At 35.1% G+C, this 23,027-nt stretch overlaps 1 protein-coding gene across 2 annotated transcripts in view; it reads left to right on the plus strand.

Annotated features, from left to right (window-relative positions):
• Positions 1-2,640: 2,640 nt before the first annotated feature.
• DNAJC1 (DnaJ heat shock protein family (Hsp40) member C1) overlaps positions 2,641-23,027 on the plus strand; it is a 113,736-nt gene continuing 93,349 nt past the window's right edge. The window contains exons 1-2 of one of the 2 annotated variants that reach the window (XM_034402170.3): positions 2,641-2,940; positions 22,647-22,748. In XM_034402170.3, coding sequence (XP_034258061.2) covers positions 2,752-2,940; positions 22,647-22,748 — 291 coding nt within the window. In that variant the 5' untranslated portion in view covers positions 2,641-2,751. The remainder of the gene's footprint in view (positions 2,941-22,646; positions 22,749-23,027) is intronic. The other variant, XM_034402171.2, reaches the window with a different exon arrangement.

Here is a 23,027-nt window from a genome sequence, read left to right on the forward strand (position 1 = left end):
AGACTGGCTCATTCCAATCCAGATCTGCTGCAATAAGCTTGAAATCTTCAATGTATACTATCATTGAGTTGTTGCCCTAGTAGAGTTGGAAAATGTGTTGTTTGACAATTTCTATCCGAATGGAGTCTCCAACATACTCTCTAAATCTAGTGAGAAAGTTTGGTTAGCTGCCCAGGATGGGATTGTTGGTTCAGTGGAAGTGCCCATTTGGCAACAAAGTCAATTAAGAGAGTGAGGATGAAGGAAACTCTTGATCTGTTTGTTGGATATTTCCCAGGTTGGGTGCTGATGAACACATCGCACTAGGAATGTTCTCATATTATCAGGCTCACCAGTGAATCTTTGTGGAAGGCAGCTGGGAGACTTGGGGATGAGTGCGGCAGGAACAGGCAGTTGTGCCTGGATGGGCGGAGCAGGTGCTTGTGGTTTCAGAGGAATGCCCTGCTGAGTCCAGATCTGTATTTGCTGCAACATTTGTTGAAAATTGGCTGCAAGATTCCTGCTTTTGTTTTCAATGCTGTCTTGGCATCTGCTGATAGACTGGAGGTCTGCTTGATTGCTATTGCTGCAGTGCTGGGATCTGAGATCATGGCCAGCGTATTCTGGAGCTTCTAAAAATTTTTGATGAAGGTTAGTAATGTCAAGTGCCAGGGAAATCAGGAGATTCAGGCAGTTTAAATGAGTATAAAGATTTATTGCAAGCTTAAGCTGTCTACAAGAATCTGAGCTACTAACAGTCAAGGAAATTAGCAGGTGTTAAGAAAATATATGAATGGATGCCAGCTGTCCACAGATGCAGCAAGTTAAAGGTAGTTGTTGCTGAGTGGGAGAGGGTATGAGTGACTTACTGGAGTTACCTGTAACCTGCCTTGCTGGATTTCTCATTGATTTAGCTTGTTGGAAGCAGATTGGGAAAACTGTAAAACCCTGTAATTTCTATGGTCACAAAAGGTAGACATTTATTAGGTTTGATTCCTAATATTGAACATAATTACACTGTAGTTAAAATTGTAATTTCTATTGCTAAATGATGTGGTTGTAATCTGAAATGTCACATGACCAAAATTCCTATAGTTCCCATTGCCAGTGTTAAATGAGCACCTTTGAAAGCTCCTGCGTTTCTAAAACCAAAATTAGTAGTGAAACCAAAATGAAGTTGCAAGTCTCAGTTACCTTGCAAGCAGGCCAACAGGCCGATGGCTATTGCTGGGTGGGAGAGGGAGTGAGGGGGTGTACAGTGGCCAGGAAGATGCTATATAACTATGGTGGAGTTTGAAGTGGTTGTTGTTGGGTGGGAGAGGATGTGCGCAGGGGAAGTCATAAATGCAATGGGTCTTGGGATGGCTGCTCTTGTGGGGAGGGTGAATGAAGGTGCACAGATGGCTGTGGAGAATACCATGAGTGGCTGTAGTGACATGGTGTAAGCACAACAAAGCTCCCGGAGGGTACACAGACTTACCCAACCAATTTGAAACCTTTCCTGCCAGCTTAACTTTGCTTGTGGCAAGCCAATAGGAAAAGTCACAAATAGAGATCATATGACTGCAAGATATTGCAGCTAGTTGCTGGTTGCCAAGTGGCCAGATTGCTATTATATGACCATTTGACCAACGAGTGCTAGGATGGCCAGAACTTCCAAGACTTGTCATAACCATCTCTTGTTCAGTAGTCATAATTTCAAATGGTCACTGAATGAGTGGTTGTTAACTGAGGACTTCCAGAATTTTAGATAACAAATAGTGTATAAGTTCTTAAAGTTTACCAAAATTTTTAACTTCAGGATTGCTCAAATCCAATCTTCTCTCATCTCACAGATGGCTTTAATCAATCATGGAGTCAAGGATCCAGGGATACAATCGCAGAAGGCTTGTCCAATAGGCTCAACATGATATCAGCTTATTGATATCCAAAGTTGGAGATTAGTTCATCTGGATTCTGAGTGACTTTGCCAACATAATGTGGCAAAACATTTTTAACAGAGACTTTCATATGATTTTGGTGAAGATCTTCACCAAATCACCTTATAAAAGGTTGCTGGATAGCACTCAGTGATGCAATCGGGACAGCAAAATATTTATTTTTGCCTCTTAAATTGTCACTGTGTAGCTGAAGCTTGAACTCTTACCAAAGTTGGGTCAGGCTTGAGATAAATCTTTCTCCAGCAGCATTCCAGGTGTCTGCCACATTACTTCTCTGAGGTCCTCATCTGTTTGGTAGTATATTTCAGACTAACAGATTATTAAAAATCATAAGCTTTCTTGAACTTCATCGGATGCATGAAAAGGTTATCCAGAGCTTTTCCAGGATCGAGTAAGTGCAGGTGTAAGAGGGAACCAGCAAGTTATGCGACTTGCAGTAGACTGACCCTTCACTACAGAGTCGGTTTAGTTTACCACCCCGGAGGAGGCCTCACTCCCAAACAGCGTCCCAGCCCCTTCCTTTTGTCCTAGCTCTAACCCTTTCCTTTTCTCCCAGCCCGAGCAGCCAAACTACAGCCTCTTTGCAGGCCTCTTCCCTAGTCTTGTGGTTGTTCAGCTTCATGACGCACCGTATTGCGATCGCCCATTGGCCGGGCCCGGTCCTGCTTCTCCCTCGTGGGACTCACGGAGGGAGGAGCGGAACCGGCGTGGCGAGCGGAGCATGCGTAATAGTAAGGCAGTCTCCTTTCTGGCCACGTCTGCCGGGTTGTGTTGTGTAGCTGCGGCGCAGCAGTAGCAGCTGTTGTGGGTTAAAGTCAGCCTAGGAGCGGAGATGCGGGAGAATTCTCAGGGCGCTCTGGGCTGCCGCGCGCGCCCCTGGACGGGATTGCGTTGGCCGCAGCTGCTGGCGCTTGGTTTGCTCGTACCACTCGCTTTCGCTTGGGAGAGCGGCGACTTGGAGCTCTTCGACCTCGTGGAGGAAGTCCCGCAAAACTTCTATGCTTTCCTCGGCGTTGAGCAGGTGAAGAGAGAAGCGCGTCTGGGCTATTCGTGGCTTTAGGCTGGGCCTTGGAAGTTCCTTCGAATCCCGGGGCGTTTAGAGGCACCGCAGACACCAAAGCGGGTTCTGGGGCTTCTTCGCGGGGACTTCTCCGCGGGACATGGCCTGCAGTGTCTGTATTAAACCACAGACTTGGGATTTCTTGTAACAGAGAATGGGATCTTTAAAGTTGCTTTTTAACAGGCTCAACAATAAGTCTTCTGGAACTTTTCGTAGCTCACGCTACCCTGTAGCTGAACATTATTGAAAGGTGCTGGCTTGAAGAAGGCCAGTGTTTTAATAGATAGACATCCTGTTTTTTTCCTCTTTACATTTCCATTCACTGTATCCTGCTTCTTCTGATATTCTGTATAATCTGGTTTTGATTGATTTCTTGCTATTCAAACTTTCAGCGGTATTGCTGGTATTGCTAAATGCAGCGTTATCACTTTTTCTTGAATACTGTGACCAAGTTCAGTATTGACCTTGAGTTACGACCACAATTGAGGCCAAATTTTTTGTTGTTAAATAAGACATTTGTTAAGTGAATATTGTCCCATGTTATGACCTTACTTGTTACAATTGTTAAATGAATCACTGTAGTTAATAAGTTAGTAACCTGGTTGTTAAGTGAATCTGGCTTCCCTGTTGATGATGCTTTTCAGAAAGTCGCAAAAGGTGATCACATGACCTTGGGACACAGCAATAGTCATAAATATAAACCAGTTATCAAGCATCTGAATTTTGATCACATGATCATGGGGATGCTGTAAGAATCATAACTGAAAAACAGTAATAAGTCACTTTTTTCAGTGCCATTGTAACTTTGAATGATCACTAAACGAACTGTTGTAAATCGAGGACTGCCTATACCAGTTTTGCCATTTCTATATACATGTTAAAGTGTAGTTGTCTCCACTGATGCCTTTCATATATTATCGCACAATTTTATTTATACATCCCTGCGGTTTCTTCAGTTTACAAAGTATAATGAAGTACAATAACATAGTCATGTAAAATATAAACAAGGTTGATACTCTTGTTCTTGAATGACTCTGTTCACTATTAGCAAAGGGGGAGGGGAATAATATTAATTATATTAATAATTATACCGGTATTAATAATATTATTCTGTGGAGCAAGCTTGTTAGTGGCTTAATGTCTGTTGTTCTCAGTGCCCACCCACTGAGAACAACTTCAAAGGCTGGTCTCCAGAACTATCAAATGAGACTTGGACCTACCGTGTTTCCCCGCAAATAAGACCCTGTCTTATATTTTTTTGAACCCTGAAATAAGCATTTGGCCTTATTGCCATGCGCTCAAAAGCCCGATTGGGTTTATTATCAGGGGATGTCTTATTTTGGGGGAAACAGGGTAATACTTTTCCTGTCATCCTGTTTTGTATTTATGTAGAATTTCTTGTTCAAAGTTGCCTTGTGTTTTGAAGTCCTTGATATCAGATTTAATTATTATTATTATTTTATTTTCATACCTGGCTTTCATACATAGTGCAAGTGTTGCTGCTTCTTTGGATATGGTTTCATTGATTTTATTTTTGATTTGATATTCTGCTGCTATTTTATTTATTTTGACTACAGGTTATCATATACTGAAAACTGGATATAAATAAACACATAGCATATGTGAAAGCTTTGGACCTGATTAGTTGGAGGTGAAACTGAAAGTTAAAGGATTAACGAAATAGTGTTGAAGTTTGGGCTTACTACTCTGAAATAGATTTATTATGTTGATATTTCTTAGAGGAGATAGGAAAAGCTTCATCCAAACACTATGCCAGTTTGTGAAAACTGCCACTTCCTATTACCCTGTTTTCCCTAAAATAAAACATCCCCTGATAATAAGCCCAATTGGGATTTTGGGTGCATGGCAATAAGGCCAAGCGCTTATTTCAGGGTTCAAAAAAAATATAAGACAGGGTCTTATTTTCAGGGAAACACAGCATTTAAATTAGGAGGGTTTTTTTTAAATGAATTTTATAGTTTGAAGTATTAGTATGGAACTGGTATTCTTGACAGATAACCATTAAACTTAATCCAAAATTAATTCAAACACAACTGGCATTTATTCTCTTTCCCTTTTCTATCCAGGAACTTTTTTAATGGTTCAGTAATTGGTTTCACTACTTTAAATTTGTTATATTTCATCATTACAAAGAAAATAATGGAAAATGTTTATGAGGGAGAGTTCTCCTGGGGCTAGCCAGCCCCACGATTGTGTGGGCCTCTGTATCCCTCATGTAAGGTGTTATACATGCCCTTCTTTGGGCACCCAGTATGGCTTGTCTGGCTGCATTCTACACCAGCTGAAGCTTCCAGATACTTTTCAAGAGTAGCCTCATGTAGAGCACATTGCAATAGTCCAATCAGGAGATAACCAGGGAATGAGTGACCAAATAGAAGGCCTTCCTGTCCAGGAAGGGGTGTAACTGGTGCACAACATGGAAATGGGCAGAGGCCCTCCTAGTCACAGTTGCCCCCTGCTTTTCAAGCAGGAACCATGAGTCTAAAATGACTTCCACGTTACACTCTGTCTAGGATAGCACAATCCCATCCAGGTCCAAAGATGATAAACTCCTGTATACAACAGGACCAACTCACAGCCACTAAGTCTTACTAGGGTTCAGTTGAAGTCTTCATTTATCTCATTTTGCATTTTGTTGAATTGCTCAGTTTCTACTTTTGAAAATGTCCTTAAAATTAAAATTTCCTTAAACATGTCAGTTTCCTTACTATTGTACAATTAAATGACCATAAATCTTTGTAAGTGGGGACATGGAGTCCAATATGAATTTGTATGGACATTGCTGTACAATTTTCTTCAGGTTTAGAAATAGATGTGCTTTCTTCATGCAGTGAGATTTATTTATTGATTTATTTAATAGATTTATGTGACCACCAATTCACACATGATATGGTGATGAAAAGTACTCAGTATTAGATTCAGGTGAATGGATTAAAATACCTTTGAGAATATGGCATGTAGTTACAGCAACTTTTCAGTAACCTTTTCTAATTTTTGTTCAGTATAGTTCCATTTTATTTATTTAGTTTAATCTGTATAGTCTCTCATCTTACCTATGTGATTCTGAGTGGCTTATAAGAGAAAACTGTATAAATATAAATAACATTCAAAACAAAATGATTAATCAAAAAAACATAAAAGAGCAGGAGAGTGCCAAACACAACTCACAAGCAATATTTTAATATTAATGGTAGTGTAATATTTTTTGTAATACAGATCCTGTGTCGAAGTACCATTATGAGTTCATGCCATGTAGAATTTTAAAAACGTAATGATGCTGACCTGTGATCTAGCATATAATATTTATTTTTTGAAAGGAAAATCAGTAAAGTTAAACATTTCCTATAGCCCCCCTCCCCAATTGTTTATACTGCCCCTCTGACTGTTTTCATTTGGATAGCAGGAAGGACAAAATTCAGTAAGACTGTACTGCAGCTAGCTACCATTTTTTATTTTCAGTGGTATAAGTGAGCCTTTAAGCATTCCTGAAAGCAAACACATGAAACATTAAAACAATAAATAGTAACACTAAAATTAATTAAAAGTTTGCAAAGATGGGAAGGAAAGGAGCAAGATGCATACGGGGAGGAGGTGAGGTCTTCTCTTAGTTCATTAACCACTTCCAGAATGACATGCTCCCATTGCAGCCCCAGGCCAGGTTTTCAGACTCTTTTGGAAGGCCAAAAGGGTGGATACAGATTTTAGCATGGGAAACATAATTGTCCAGAAGGTGGAACCATGGCAGAAAAAATTCTCCTGGACCCTACCAGATGGAAATCCTTGACAGGTTCCATAGTGTGCCCCTCTGCAGTGAGATAGTTCCTCAGGTAATCTGAACGCATGCCATGAAGGGAAAGGTAATGAAAACTTTCAATTGGGCCTGGAAGCAAACTGACAATCTGTGCTGCTCATGCCATAGTGGTGTAATGTGGATCATTCTAGGGGCCCCAAGAACTGTCCATGTAGCTGCATTCTGCGCCAGTTGTAGCTTCCCAATACTCTTCAAGAGTAGCCGCATATAAAGCACATTCGAGTACTCTAGGGGTCAGATGGCCAGGACTTGGGTGACTGAGCACAGGGATTCCTGTTCCAGGAAAGAAAATAACTGGAGCATGACACAAAGTTGTGTAAAGGTTTTCCTAGCTATGACTGCTATCTGCTCTTTGAGCAAGAGTCACAAGCCCAGGAGAATCCCCAAGTTATGTACCAGGCCTGTTTGGAGCAATGCAACTCCATCCAGAACTAAAGGTGTTAAATTCCTAGATCTCAAAGCCCCATGTGCTCAAAGCCGTTCAATCTTACAAAGGTTCATCCAAAGCTTGTTGTCCCCCATCCAGAATCCCACAGGCATTGTGAGAGGGCAGCAACAGCATTTCTTGGGTCATCAGGGATTTAAAGTTGAGATAATCAGCATACTGATGCTAATTTATTCCATGGTAGCAGATGATCTCATCCAGTGGGTTAATGCAGATATTAAAAGGAGTGGAGAGAATACTGAGCCTTGCAATATGCCATAAAGGAGTGACCATGAACTTGTTCTCTACTCTATCAACACCAGTTGGGACTGGCTTTGAGACTGTGCCACCCAGCCACAAATCTCATAGCCAGCCCAAAAGATACCATGATCAATGGTATCAAAGGCTGCTGAGAGGTCAAGGAAAGCAAAGATGGATATACTCTCCCCAACATACTCTCACCAGATTTGCTATGCAGGATGATTGGGTAGAGGCTCATTTTTAAAAATTGTAATAAAGAAACCTGAGGAGGCATAGAACCTTGTAGGGCAAAAAATGTCACTTCTGACCAGTAAATGTAAAAAAATAATCTTGAATTTTGTATAAATAATCATTTCTCACTAAGTTAAGTAGCTCATTTCATTGATCATAGGATTGGCATTTGGAATGACAAGAGTTGCAGATTAAATTGGGAAATCAGAAAATATTCTGGAAGAAGACAGCACTTAAACCACTTTCATATTGCTGCTTCATCTGTTTCCAAATAAATTACCAGAAATTGAACTTGACTCAAAGAAGAGTTTATTTCTATGCAGTAAAAAAATTCAGAGCTTCTTGGTTTTTCACACTCTTATTGTGCTTGCTCAGACAGCAGGAATTGAACAGTTCTTGAGTATACTGAATAGCCTTCAATAGAACCAGACTGAAGAAACAATTATTGTAATTGTAAATTTCTCAAGCCTCCTACTAAATTACTTTGCATGAAATTTTAATTCTCAATGTCTGGATTACTGTATGAAAACCTAATAGGGTCCCCCCCCCCACTTTTGCGTTCCAAATTCATGAAAATGGTTTGATCTCTTAAATTCTTCAATACCTATCATTCCCATTGATGCTTTTTGATTTAAGAAGCTTAATAGTACTTTGGTACATTGTGGTAAATGTTTTATTATTATATATTTAAAAGTCAGCATTTGCAATACAGATGAATATTTTATGCTATGGTTCTCTACCTCATCCTGGACTTATTATAATGACTGAAACCCGAACTGCTAAATGTCTCACAATGAAATGCTGGTCTAATTTTTTCCCCTCCCATGTTCAGAAAGTATAAGGTCAGAAGATGCACAAAATTTTTAACAAGGCTGATACTTGTAAACATATTTTTCCTCTATTCTATATATTTCCTCTAGTCTTGTACATTAGATATATTTCAGGAGGAGTTTTTTCTTTATAGGAATTGGCACAACATTGAAGACTAGGGCATCTTGGTATATGCTTGTTGATTTAGCAGAATTGATTTTTAAAATGCCAGATAAGTTTGTGCTGCTTTTTTTTACCAACTGTTCTTAGTCCAGACAGACTTTCAGTGAGAATTTGTCAAAGAGCTCTTTCCAAAGCAAGTTGGTAACTGCTTCAATCCAATATTAGAGTTGTAATGTACCTGCTGTTAAGTACTGAGAAAGATGAATACCAAGATACGATTGTGATTTTTATATCTATCATTGATTCTAGAAACAAAGCAACCTATTATATTGCTGTTATTTATTTAAATCAGCTTGTCTTGTGTGCAGTTACTAAAAACAAGATAGCTTCATGCATTTAACCAGTGCTTACCACGATTGGTAGGATTATCACATTCTGTGTCTGTGAATTCCTCCAATTAAATGTGTGAAAGAACCAGTGCTTTGGGGTTTTGACGAAAGGCAGTGGTATTGGTACACGTATGAGTAGTTGCCTAGCAACTGGCTGCATGAATCCTCTAATTCCACCCTTGTATTATTAGAGCTTGTTTCATGTTCACAAGACATGGGAAACATACACTGGTCCAACTTGAAAAAGATACTTGCTTGAGTTGACAATCTGCTTGGATCATTTTTTAAAAAAAATTAGGAGTCACTATATTTCGTTATTAGCACAAAAAAATTCGCCTCTTTCCTTTTTGGGGGCTGGCAATGAATCATGGATTATAGCTTATTCCATTTCCTTGCTATTTTTTAAGACCAAATGGAAGTGATTGTAGATAAAGCTGGGTTTCAGTAAATACAGTTTTCAAATACTACACAATGAACATTTTCTACCAAAATTGGGAGTGGGGAGATAGCTTTTAAAAATTTGCTTTATGGATCCTGATGCCATAAATTAGGGAGAAGTGCACAAGGATGGATTTTTCCCCATCTTATTGTGCTGCTTTTAGGCAGGACTATCAGAAGCAAAGAACAAGTTTTACTTTATTTGCAATATATATCATGAACTATACTACTACATTAAATGGTATGGTTTAACTAATCTGAAGCACATTTAAGAAGCAACAGATGTTGATCGCGGATCCAGGTGAGGCCTTCTTAAGAACGAAAGTGTTGCTTTTTTATTTTTTTTACTACTGGAAGGTCATTTTTCTACAGGAAAATTAATGCTGGGTGGATTTAAAAACCTTAACTCCACTGCTTTTTCTCTTTTATGCTACAAATTTTATCCTTGGAAAAGACTGATGGGAGAGAAGTCATTATTTTAGAAATGGAAATAGAGAAGCTAAATGATGAGTGATTTTGTTCAAGGGCATCAATGACATTAATAGAGCTTGAAATCTCTCAGCCTCTAACCTGAACACTGTCAAACATATTAATTACTCAGATTTTTTTTCCACTTATGCTATGCAATAATAATGGATTTCACCAAAAAAATATGGTGATGTTGCCAGACTAGTCAAGGTGCATTTCCATTTTCTGTTGGTGGCAACATAATTTCAATCATGGAAATATGCAGCCTGAACATGCTGTTTTAATAAAATCCAACATAAGACATAATTGTGCTTGATCATGCCAAAGATTTTGATAGTGTCCTATTTTCCATGGTGACCAATCATACCTTTGGAAACATTATAAACAGAATATAAAGATACTCACAGATACTGGCAGTAATATTAGTTTAGTTTAGTTTAGTTTATTGATTAGACCTATAGGCCATATCAAAATACAGAGTTCCAAACATAAATTACTAATAAAATCCTATAAAAACAATTTAAAATGAAATTGTAGTTAAAATACAATAATTTGATATATAGATAAGTAAAATAAAATAAAATTATATTTCAGTATTGATAGTAAATATTAGATAAATGAATACATCTCTATCTCTCCCATATAAGGAAATGCTTCCTTTGATCTAAGCTGAATCTCATGTAGTGTCATTGCATTAGTTACAGATTCTGATATTGTGAGAGAACAAGGAAAAAAAAGTTGTTGGAATACATTGGAATACATATTGTGTTTAACATGGATGCAAAGAAAGTGCAAAATTTTCAAGAATTTCTCTGCTTAACTGCATGCTGTTTTTTTCTACTTTAAAAAAGAAAACAATTTATGGGAGTTTTTCCTTTCTGCATTATTCTTGGCAGTGATTAGCAGTACTTGTTAGCATACAATGAAGGCTCTTTTTGAATAGCCCCTGCTTTCTGTTTGATTAACCTCATGAGAGAGGGCCTTTATAAGTTGCTCCAACACGATAGAATTTCCTTCCTAAGGTGATATGTACCTAGTCTTCCCAATTTAGTTGAGTGCTTAGAGTGGAAAAGAGTGAAAAATATGTTCTTTCCATTTAAAGGTGCTGTTAATTGAATTTCTAATTGATCTATATGGTAAAAAAAAGAAGAGGAAAATACATAGTAAGTAATGTGTATTCAGCCTTACATACAGTTAAGGCTGTTTTGTCTTGTTGAGACCTCTTGTTTGCATATAACATTTGTGAGTGCTTTCCTTTGAAAATGGATAAATTTAAAAACCAGGAAAAAAACCTCAGCATGCATGTGAAGTTAGAATTATTTGCTACATCATAAGCTCCAATGTAACGAGTTTTTATTAACTTATACTGAATCTTCTTTATATCTTTGTTGGATATTAAATATCAGTCTAGCTTCATTTGTAAGCAAGATAAAACATTGGAATACATATTGTGTTTAACATGGATGCAAAGAAAAGAATGACCTCTATCAGTTGCATTGTGATTTTAAAAAAGCTAAAATGAGTATTTGGGGTTAGTGATTTTATTTTCAATATGTAGCTTAAAGACAACTAAGTAGAACTTTTTGAACTACTAAGTCATTCAACTTTACTCCCAAGGCATTATATCTCTAGTTGTGTTGTTGTACTGTATATAAAGAGATTAATTTTTAAAGAATCAGTTTTGACTTCTTACCACTTGATGGCAGTGAAGGAGCTAAAGTTGGTAGGAAAAGTTCAGGCAAGATTCTTCTATGGATTACAAAATGTGGAGGTAACAAAGGAAGTTTCTGACACTTTTATATTATCCTTAATTGTAGATGATCTTGCAAGTAAAATTAATTAAAAAGAACATCTCTAGATAGAGCTTCAGCACTTTCTAAAGGGAAAGCTGCTTTTCAGCCTTAAAATGAATTTTACAACAAGTTCATTCAATGTTATTTTTCCTTTCTTTGTGTATAGAAAATAAGTCTGCAATATGCAATGAAAATGTCTTTAGAACTATTGCTTGTTCTCCAATATAAATACTCTCAAGAGAAAAAATCTGAAAGATTTACATAGGAAGGAAAATGCATGTAAAATTAATAATATTAATTTTACATGCATTTTCATGTTCAAATGAACTAGTTCTAAAGGCTTCCATAATTTAGATTGAAGTTAGAAAATCAAAAAAAAGATGTACTTCAATGGTATTTTAGAAAAAAGATAAACATATTTTAAAAATGTATTTTTTATTAATGGATTGTTTTAATTTTGGTTTCATCAAAAATGGATTGGCATTTTACAATTCTGAATTAAGTTCAATTTCTTATTTCTGTACCATTTTTCTTTGTCCAGTTATTGTTTTTGTCATCCTTTTTTCTTTCTTGAGGACTGGCATTGAAAGTGCTGTTTCCTCAGTAAGCATTGTTCTGATAGTTTAATCTTCTGCTTGAAAATGATCTGCACAAAACCATGCTACAGAAAAATATATATGGGAAAAAGGCTCTTCAAATAATGAAGTCAAAACACAAATAGGCAGAAACTGTTACCGAAACTAAAAATAAATTATATTATCAGATTTTTAAAGGATAAGTTTTGTGGATCTTTTGGTGACAAAAAGCAGTGAAAAAAAGTCAAATTTATGTGTGCTGTGCTAATGCTGGGGGTTCTATAGAAATTCACTTTGGCTGCTGCAAAAATCTTGAAAAAAAATTAAACCATTTAATTATCCTGATAAAAAAGCAAAACGGTAAATAACCATCATATTTAATGATACGAGGTTGGTCTTAATGGAGAAAATGATTGATGTTGCCTTAGGGTACAGCCAGCAATCCAAGGCAAAAGGCTCTAATAATAAATTATTTGGAAGTAGTGGGTAGGTTAACAACTGATCTCACTTACGATGATCAGAGGGGCATGAATTTTTTCAGAAGAACATTTCATGTGTATCTGCCATTAACAGTTGAAGATACAACCCCATAGTTGTGATCTCTGGTCTTTGCTAATAGCTTTCAAGAAAGCCTTTTGGCATTTGTAATCATATTAGTGTGTATGTTACAATATTGTGCATCTTTTGTTACACAGTCAACTTCCTTATAGTTTTTTCCGCAGCAAAAATTTTGTTGCAGTCATTCAATAAATTTAAAAATAAATTTCTGGATGGATCCTAAAGCAAACATAATTTCGGTAGCAAATATTTTTTCTTGTTTTAGTACATCCCTTTTCTTTCCCAGAGATGTTGCATTGGCATTTTTAAACTACTGAAAGTATACATATGTCTTCAGCCTTTGGATGAATATTAAAAGTCATCTTGACTGACTGATTTGGAAAATAGTGAAGTTTAGACTTTGGTGAATTTACAGGGAAGGGATCTTAGAAGACAACTTGATGATGAGAATTTATTTCTGTTACCTTATAAAGTACATTTATTTAAGCAATAAATGTATAAATGATTATCAGGTCCCATTTATAGTAGTTACTTCTTAAGTGGCCTGTAAAAAGACTTAAGAGGAGTCTGGTTTGCTAGTGTTAGATCCATACTTAGAATTACCTAAATGATGGAATCCTGGTGAAAAATCCTTTGCTGTAATGAAACTGGTGTAATATTCTGCCAGATTTCATAGCCTGTCAGCCCATTGATCTTTTTCTACAACCTAGATTTAGCTGTAGATTGTTTGCTCCTTCTCCTTCTGTAATGTTTTCCATTACGGAAGGAACTGAATTAATGCCCAGATGACAGGGCTGCTGGAAACAAACAAATAAACAAAACCCTTCATCTGTGTGGACAGCATATCAACATACCTGAATAAACTTCCATTTCTAGATTATAGTATATGAAGAATTAAATAAAACAATTTAATTTAAGATAACATAAGGGGCCATTTGGAATAAGAATTCCATACATTTGTACTGCAGATTATTCATTCCTAAAATTAATTTTCTTCTCAGTTCTTTCCACATGCCTCTTAGATATGCATTTTATATCAGTGCCTTTTCTGGAAATAGTTGAGACAATATTGGACTTTAGCTATTAGGCTGTTTTCTTCAAATGTGTCACATGCTATAGAAAAAGATCACAGAATTATTTGTTCAGTGGATAGATTTATGGCTACGAAATATTCCTTATTAAGTTGTAGTAAAGGAAAAAGCAGGATATGCTAATTTTTAAAAATATGTTTGTATAACATATTGAAAATTGGTTCCAAAGGTACAGAATTATAATATATAGACTGCTTTTCTATAAAGAAAATTTCAAAAGATAATTGGAAATTGTGTTTTTAAAAAGTGCATTACATTTCAACAGAATGAAAATGATGGAGCAGAATTAGATGACCCAATAATAGTCTTACCATTAATTTGCTGAAAAAAAATTAATGCCACAAAAATGAAAGCAAATCTCCAAAACACCACTGAGCAGGGCTACTTTTTTAAAAAAATGATGTAATAAAATATTGCCATGCTATTTGGCTGTACTGATGCTAATTTAGAAATAAACATGACTTGTTAATTTCTATAGAGTTGAGTCAACTGACTGCCAAGGTATTATGTACATTTGCACAAATAGCTCAAAGATTTTGGTAACTTCTTAACAATTCTAATGTCTTAATTCTGTGCATTGGGGAATTTTTCAGGAAAAGAAACAGTGCTGTTTTATGAATCCTGATGAAGAGACATTTAGGTATCTAATGAAGTGGAATAAACTGTCACCTGCATGGGGTGCAGTGTCAGCTTATCTCCTCCAGAATGCAGATGAAATCCTTTGTGAGCATGACCTTTCTGTTCATATTTATATTCCCTCCAACTAATTTTTTAAGCAAAATAAAACCCATGAAAGGAACATCTGCAAATTTAGTGTTTTTATGCTCTTCATGCTTGAGTTAGTATGTTCCACTAGTTCTTAAGCCAACAGAAAGCAATATTTGCATAAAATTTGCTATCTCTACTGGTGATGCCTACTCTGTTTTAGACATCATATTTTAAACTAGAACTGTTCTTGTTTAGGGGGTCCTGTACAGGACACTATACACAACAGATCCACTGGTATTCATTTAATACATCCATTGGTTTTTCTTCTCATCAAACTTCAGCTGGCAGATTTCACCAATTACTATAGTTGAGGCTGAGGGTAGAAGAAGCAAGTTTTAACAGATGCTTAGACAAGCATGTTTAAATCTCCCAAATTTTGCTCAGGTTTCATACAGGCGTTTTGTGAGGAAGCACTCAAAAAGAGTCCAATTATTAGTAATTTCAAATGCTCCATTTTTGAATAGCACTTAAATTGTATTGAAGAGCTACCTGAAAACAGCTGTCAGGGAGAGGGAGAGCAGAAGCATCAGAGACAATATTCTTCTGTTTTCTAGTTTACCGTGTAATGCCTTCCACCACTAATGTTTGGGTCAAAGATCTAGTGGATAGAGGGGATCCAGTTTGAAAGAAATAACTCTCCAGTTGCGCAGGGTGTCCATGGAAGACAGTGGAGTGGAGGAGCCATGCCCACATCAGCTTAAAATAGAAGTAGATGCCAGTCTGATCCTACAATCTAGGAATCTGATTGTGATACAGATTATATGACCATAAAATATGACCTTTGCAACCATCACATAACTTGTAGCCTGCTTAAAGAAGAAAAGTATTTTATGTATTAACTAAGGATAACTTTAAACAGCCTGTGACATTAGTGGAAGTTAAAATGAAGACAATGTTATACCACGAGAGAAATTGTCGCAGTATGTTTGTGCTGTGGTAAGATACAATGGGAAAAGGCATTGAATGCTAAGAGACTGAGCTGCGGATAAGGAAATCTTGGTTGGAATTTACCTCTGTAATAAACTCTGTATGGCTGCTGGCATACTAAATACCCATGGTGCTGCTGTATTTTCTGGCTTGAGCTCTGCCCAAATTCTTATCTATAAAATTGGATTGGGAACAGCTAAAAAAGAAGGAAAGAGAAAGACATTGACTGATTATGAGATAACTATTTTGCTTGCCTGCAAAATTCATACAATATTTAGAACTAATGCAGAACAATATGTTTAGAGTAATCCAGGATGCTCTGCTTGGTCTTCTGGATCCTTTTTAAAAAGTAAAAAGTATGTTTCATGTAATTATTAGACACAGGGATTGTATGAAGCAATGAATTTTGTATAAAAAAGCTATCAATGATATATGGAAATTTCTAATTTGTTATTTATTTAGAAAAATCCTAGATGACTTTCTAATCATAGTTTTGTGTTGGGAAGAATGGTAATGAGTAACTTTTAATTGGAATCAACTGAATGTGTGATCCTTAATATAAAATCTGTTTATTCCATTATTCTCCCATGTTTTGCAGTTTGTTTTAATGCATGCCACCAAAATGAAGAATATTCAATTTTTGTGCTTGATGTAAATCCCCTCTTTTGAGGATGGATGAAGAAAAAAAAAAAGAAGAGCGGATAGAAAACACACACACACACACACACACACACACACAGAGAGAGAGAGAGAGAGAGAGATTGAATTTTGTAATTATTTATATAAACACAGGTAATCTTCAATTTAAAATGGAATTGGTCCTGAAAATTCCACTGCTAAGCGATATGGTTGTAAAGTGAGTGCGAGAAGTGCCAGTTGGGACTGGAATACAAAGACCATTTTAATCACCATTCAATGCCATTGTAATTTCAAATGCAGGGGTGGTGGGGTGGGTCCTTGATGCTCTCTGAGCTTGGTTGTTTTCTTACAGATATTTCATTACCCAAACTAGGTAATATCAGTGCTAGTTTGGGTAATGAAACATTTGCATTTCACCTTGAGCTGTGAATATTCTCCTTTATTAGTAACTTCAAATGGTTGTGAATGAATGGATATAAGTCATGGACTGCCTGTAAAGGCAACATTCAAACATTCATATTTATGCTTACCCTATTGTTCTCTTATGGTGTAAGTTACATTATACAGAGTATAGAAAAGTAAGTCAAGAAGATAAGGCATGAGATAAGAAAAGGAATTGCGTGTGTGGATATTCTCAGTCATCCAGGTCATAGTTGTCTCAAAGGTGTGTTTTCAAAAGACAATTGGACTGTTTTTTTTTTTTGAGGAAGAAAATGTTGCTTCCTCAGGATGAGACAAAAGGAAATATAGTTAAAATTTATATTAACAATTTCTCTTCATTTATTTCTAACCATATTGTTCTCTATTCCATTACATCTATACACTCCTTTATGTTTCCCCTTTCCCTTTAAACTAGAGTTGCTTCAACAGAGATGGGTGGCATATAAATTTAATAAATAAAGTACCCCTTCCTCTGAACTAATTCTTTCATGTACTTCTTTTGCATTTTGCTCCTCTTTTTCCAAAGTACCTGAACTGACTTGTTTCAAAAGATCACACTTTTATTTTCATATCAATTCAACATCCATTGTTTTGCCCTATCTCTTTCTATTTTGCTAACCATGTTTCTTAATTACTTCATTCTAATAGTGCTCAACTTTTTATGTTTCTTCTGACATATTTCTCATCTTTATAGCAAAATGGGCAAAAGAATACTCTTATAAATTTCATACTCTTACAAATTTTCTATTTTTCCAGTAAATACCGGTAGTTATTCTTTGCAATAGATCACTCCACTTTACCAACATTCATGAAGGCACATGAAGTAATCTTGAAATAATTTGTTCCATTTTTTCCATTAAACATTACTGTTTTGGTCTTTGATACCATTAATTTTCAGATCTATAATCCTCTATAGATATATAGAATTATCTATAATCCTCTATAGGGACCATTGTCCCTATACTAACTTCTAAATATTCCTTCTAACATTCTATCTCTTTAGTTTCTCCTCTTTATTTTTATGTCCATTCGGTGGCAACTCTAGTTTAGTTTTCTTCACTTCCAAAGCTATTTTTCTTTCAGTTAAGATAGCTCTGTATTTTCTCTGCTTCCTTTGTTCTTAGCTATTCATTGGGGTCTTTGACAATATTCTTTGCAATATGGAGTCTTTTTGTCTCTATAGTCACACAATATTTTACTGTCATTTTTGAAGCAATCGTTTTATGTGCATCTTTCTTATTGATGGCCTCTTTTATCATTCCATCAAATATATTTTTAATAATTCCCATTAGCATAATTCCATACTCTTCTGTGGCATACTATAACATATTAGCTATGTTCTAAACTGCTTCAACAACATATTTCCTGGTGTCTACTTTCCCTTAATTGTGATAAGAAATTGACTTCTAATACTTTTTCATAAAGAACTCATACTTTCTCTTCCTATAACAGTTCAACTCTTCTCTAGTTTCTTTTGTTTCTTTCCCTCTACATCTATTTCTTTCCAAGACCAAGTGTTGACACTACAGTAAAAAAGGTCTGTTCCTCATTTTAAAATCCTCATTTTTCTATCTTTTATTAGATAGAACCTCAGTTTTACATACACAGCTTAAAGATATATGTTTTTCTATTTGAAATCATTTAGATATATTTTATATTTCATTTTATTTTTTAATTCCTATTTTTCATTTACTCATTTTATGACTAAGTTTATACTGAGTTCATCATTAGATAGGTATATATTTATCTTCTGCCCAGCATAGCTTTGATCAATCAGGTTTTTACACAATGCTATTTAGGAAAATAGAGAAGGTTAAATTTAAGAGTCTCTTAGATCTATTCCTGTTCCATAGTAATAGTAAAGACTATTTTAGCCAACTTTAGCATGTTTGAGGCAATATGCCATAAATGCTAGCAAAGCTCAGTTTATTGTGAGAATGATCCCACTATTTTGTGCAAACTAGGAGCTCTAATTTAAAAGCAGTTTTGCAAGTCAAGATGCTGTGCCTATAATCTACCAGTTGAAAATACAAGTCATATACTGAATATGTGCTGAGGATACAAACTCTATTTGCATTGATTAAGTTAAACTGATACTCTTAACATTTCCATTCACAGTTCTTCATTAGACAAAAATAAGGTACAGAATGAGAAACTATGGTTTAAGTGCTGGATTTGGTACTACATCCAGTATACTTATTAAATGTAGAAAGGAATCAAGTTTGTAAGGGACTGAGAAGTGGTCTGGTTTGGATTTATAACAGTAGGCGTTAATTTCTTAATAATAGAAAAATAGTAAAAAAATAAAAGACCTAGTGCTAGCTCAGCATGAACATTAATTGAATTCATAATTTATTTATTTATTAAACAAATTAATATGGTAACCCATACGCAGGTGATTCCTGGCACCTTACAACTTTAAAAATCTACAGCATAACAACCAGACGCAGCCACCCTTCCATGGCAGCAGCAACACAGTTGGACCAACTACTTGATCAGCTCCATCCCCATTCTAATTAACTGAAAAATATCAAAATAATATCTCTGTCATGGTTTGCTTTTATTTTCAGTTTGTCTAATTCTGGTGATTTTTAAACTTATATGAATAAGAGAATTTTTGCCTATTTATTCAGTAATGATAAAGCATGATATTGCAGTTATTTATTTTCTGTTTTAATTTTGCAGAAAAGAAGCACAGAATTATTTTTAATCAAGGCCCATTTTGTGATTATTATTTTACAGTAGATAGTTGGCTAGGAGTAAATACCAAGTTCAGTAACTTTTTTAGGTTTTGAAAATACAAAATTATTGCCACCCGATGCAATTGCTATGATTAAAAAAAGTAGTCTATTGGAATTGGATGGTTTATAAATTCAAATAAATAAAATAAATATTTTTTGGATTCTGAATGACAAAAATTCTAAATCACAAATGTTAGAAGGGTGGATGGGAACTGTATCCTATATTTGGAAAGTAGTAAGATGGGAAAGTTGGTAGGATTGCTGAAATTTTAAGACAGGGATTGTAAAAGTTGAAATTATTACAAAAAAATTAGAGGATGAAGAATTATCTACTTTGTCAAGATTTAAAATAAAAATAGTTTTCTTGGAGCAAGAAAAGCTGCAGTTCTGATGAATATGTTTGGGTGAAAATTCCCTTGTAAAAAGTGTTTTGATTTATTTTCATTTGTCAAATGCTGTTAATCTAAATTAAGTTTACTTTAGCCTTTTGGATCTGCAGACAATATTAAATGGTTGAAATGATAAAACCCTGTACAGTGCTGACTGTGATATGGAAACAGATTATATATGTTTAGCAGTAATAAGATACATGAGAAAAGCAATTAAATATTACAACATTGGAATTTTACAGAGTTTGGCCTACACAAGCACTAGTGTTAATCAAAACATGACTGAGTACTAAACATGCATCTTCCCTAGTTTACCCTCACTCCTACCTTCCCACCTCCTACCTCTTCTCTTAGGATTTAATCATAATTAAGTGACAGATGCTGAATGCAATTTGTCATAGTGTAATTGACTGCAAAGTCATGGTCAATATTGCCTTGGCTAACTCAACTTCTCATAGCCAAGTCCAAACATAATGAAATTGTGTTAGTGAGACATCTTGCCAAAGCAGTATGTGAAGAAGTAAATTCTTAGCCTTTAAATTATTTTATTTACATATATTACAAATCGGCTTTCTATAAATAAGGTCAATTTTCACTTCATATAAACATGATTGAATATTAAAGTGAACTAACTTTGTTTCTTTTCCTCTTTTTTTTTTTGACAATATGTAATTTTTCTTAGTGTTATTACTGTTTGAACATTTGAATGAGAGAAGCCAAAGTCTTCTACAAATAGGCATAAATTGGAATTACATTATAGGCAGTTGTCATAAAGATAGGTTGTAAATGTCTTTTAGTCCCATTTATACTAGTTTCTAGAAGCATATTTTTTTTAATTTTAATTTTTTAATTTGATTTATATGCCGCCCTTCTCTGGAGACTCAGGGTGGCTTACAGTGCGTTAAGCAATAGCCTTCATACTTTTGTATATTTTATACAAAGTCAGCTTGTTGCCCCCACAAACTGGGTCCTCATTTAACCTACCTTAGAAAGGATGGAAGGCTGAGTCAACTTTGAGCCTGGTGAGATTCGAATTTACAGTAATTGCAGACAGCTGGTGTTAATCACAGTGCTTTTAGTCTGCTGAGCTATCAGGTCCTATATAAACCTCTTTAAAACCTATATTGGTAGAATATTCATTGATTTGCATGGAATTTGATTTTTAATGAGAACACAAGTGCTTTCATAAATATGCTTAGGAATCTAGATTTTCAGTAAATTTTTATTACTTAGCTATTGGAGCTAGAAATTCTGTTTGAATTTTGGATACTTTTTTCTTTATCCAAAAGGTTTTGGTACTCATTCTCTCCATTAATTAGTCAAAAATGCTTTAGCCATTGCACACTTCCTATATGAAAAACACTTCAGATTAGGAGCTGGATGAATGAAATCTGCAGTTGTATAAATCATATACCTTTTTCAAGGATTTGTTTTCATGGCATATATATGATTATTGGATGTAGCTTCTCAATGTATGTATGCTATATAGTCAGACATTCCCTCACACAGAATAAACCCCAACTTATTATTTCCTTCTGGCCTCAAATATTTTATACTATGCTATAAATGTAAGGTAAACATTGCTTTGTATTGGAAGGTTTGACAGACTAATTACAGTGCTGCTTTAATTGCCTTAATTTTGGTTTACAGTTTTAGAGGATCTTTCTGCTTTGACTGATTATAGTAAGTTTGCACATATATATTGTATTTTAGAAAGTGTTCAGCATATATACATTGAGAATGCATTGAGCATATTGACAGAAACTTAAATAAAACATTTCTAAAATCAAATCCTTAATTCTTGATTTTTTTTGACAAAAAATTAATCCTGTCCCAAGTATCTTTTGGGCTTGTCTCAAAGGTGCTTTTTCAAAAGGCAATTGGATTATGTTTTTTTTCTTGAGGAAGAAGACATTTCACCACTCATCCAAGAAGCTTCATCAGTTCATGATTCACTGATGAAGTTTCTTGGATGAGAAGCAAAATACTATATCTTTGAATATTTTTGACACAATGACTATTAAATAATCTTTTCCCTCAATAGTACATCAAATGGTATTTTGTTCAGTTGTGGAAGGCACAGGAACAATGTCTCTTAAGAAAAGCACTAGGAGTCAGATACATCATTTTGTGCATTTTTTAGAAAAGAAGTATTGAGATTTTCCCCAAAATGTAGTTAATTGGCCTTTTCAAGATTAAAGAATAAAATAAATTGCAATTGAACTGAAATTTGAGGAATTGCTTTTGTTTGTATTTCTGTTTCTTTTGAAAATGAAGCTGGCACTTCTTACAAGTCCTTTTATGCAGCATGCAGTGTCAGTGGTTGTCTGAAAGAAATTAAAGGGATATAAATTTAGTAATAAAACCAGTTTTAGTCAGTAGTGCAATTTATAGAAATAAGAAAACTCCTGAATAAAAGATCATATTTTTCAAGATAGGCAGATATATTAATTTTAATTTATCCACTTGATCTCTTAATTGCCACTGAAGATTTATTTGCACATTTTAAGAAAACAAGTGTTTGAAAGTATCCTGACAATACTGTCTTCTTGTAATGAGCACATGATATTGAAACAAGTTAAGAGGAGAACAAAATTAGATTGACCGATTGTTCAGTCTTTTGGGCCTAACTGGCTGCATATCCTGGCTATAAAGAATGATTGCTCAAATTACATTGCCTCAGGTCCCTGCGCTTGGTTGGCTGCCTTCTCCGATCTTAACAAGGTTCTGGAAATTCATTTCTTACAAAGTTTGCTTTGTGTTTTGTAGGATGCTCCATCAGCAGATATTAGGAAAGCTTATCGCAAGCTTTCACTGATATTACATCCAGACAAGAATAAAGATGAAAATGCTGAAACACAGTTTAGACAAGTAAGTGATAAGTACTATTAAATTTTAAGTGATCATTAAAAATATGAAAAATGTACCTCATTATGTCTATGGTATTATATTTAGAAACGAATTCAGGATTTTGGAAGCATTTAAGCTTTACTTTTTTCCTAAATATTTAAAACAGGGTTCAGATGAAACAAAACAAAAAGATGAAAGGAACATTGTATAAAATAGAACCTTCTTAGATGACAATTCTTAAATTTGGGAGTTAGACATTAAGGGATTTTTTTTTTTTTTTTGTTAGGACAAGGTCACAAG

This window comes from Pantherophis guttatus, chromosome 4 (genome assembly GCF_059756535.1).
Source record: "Pantherophis guttatus breed Tessera chromosome 4, ASM5975653v1, whole genome shotgun sequence".
NCBI classification, from domain to species: domain Eukaryota; kingdom Metazoa; phylum Chordata; class Lepidosauria; order Squamata; family Colubridae; genus Pantherophis; species Pantherophis guttatus.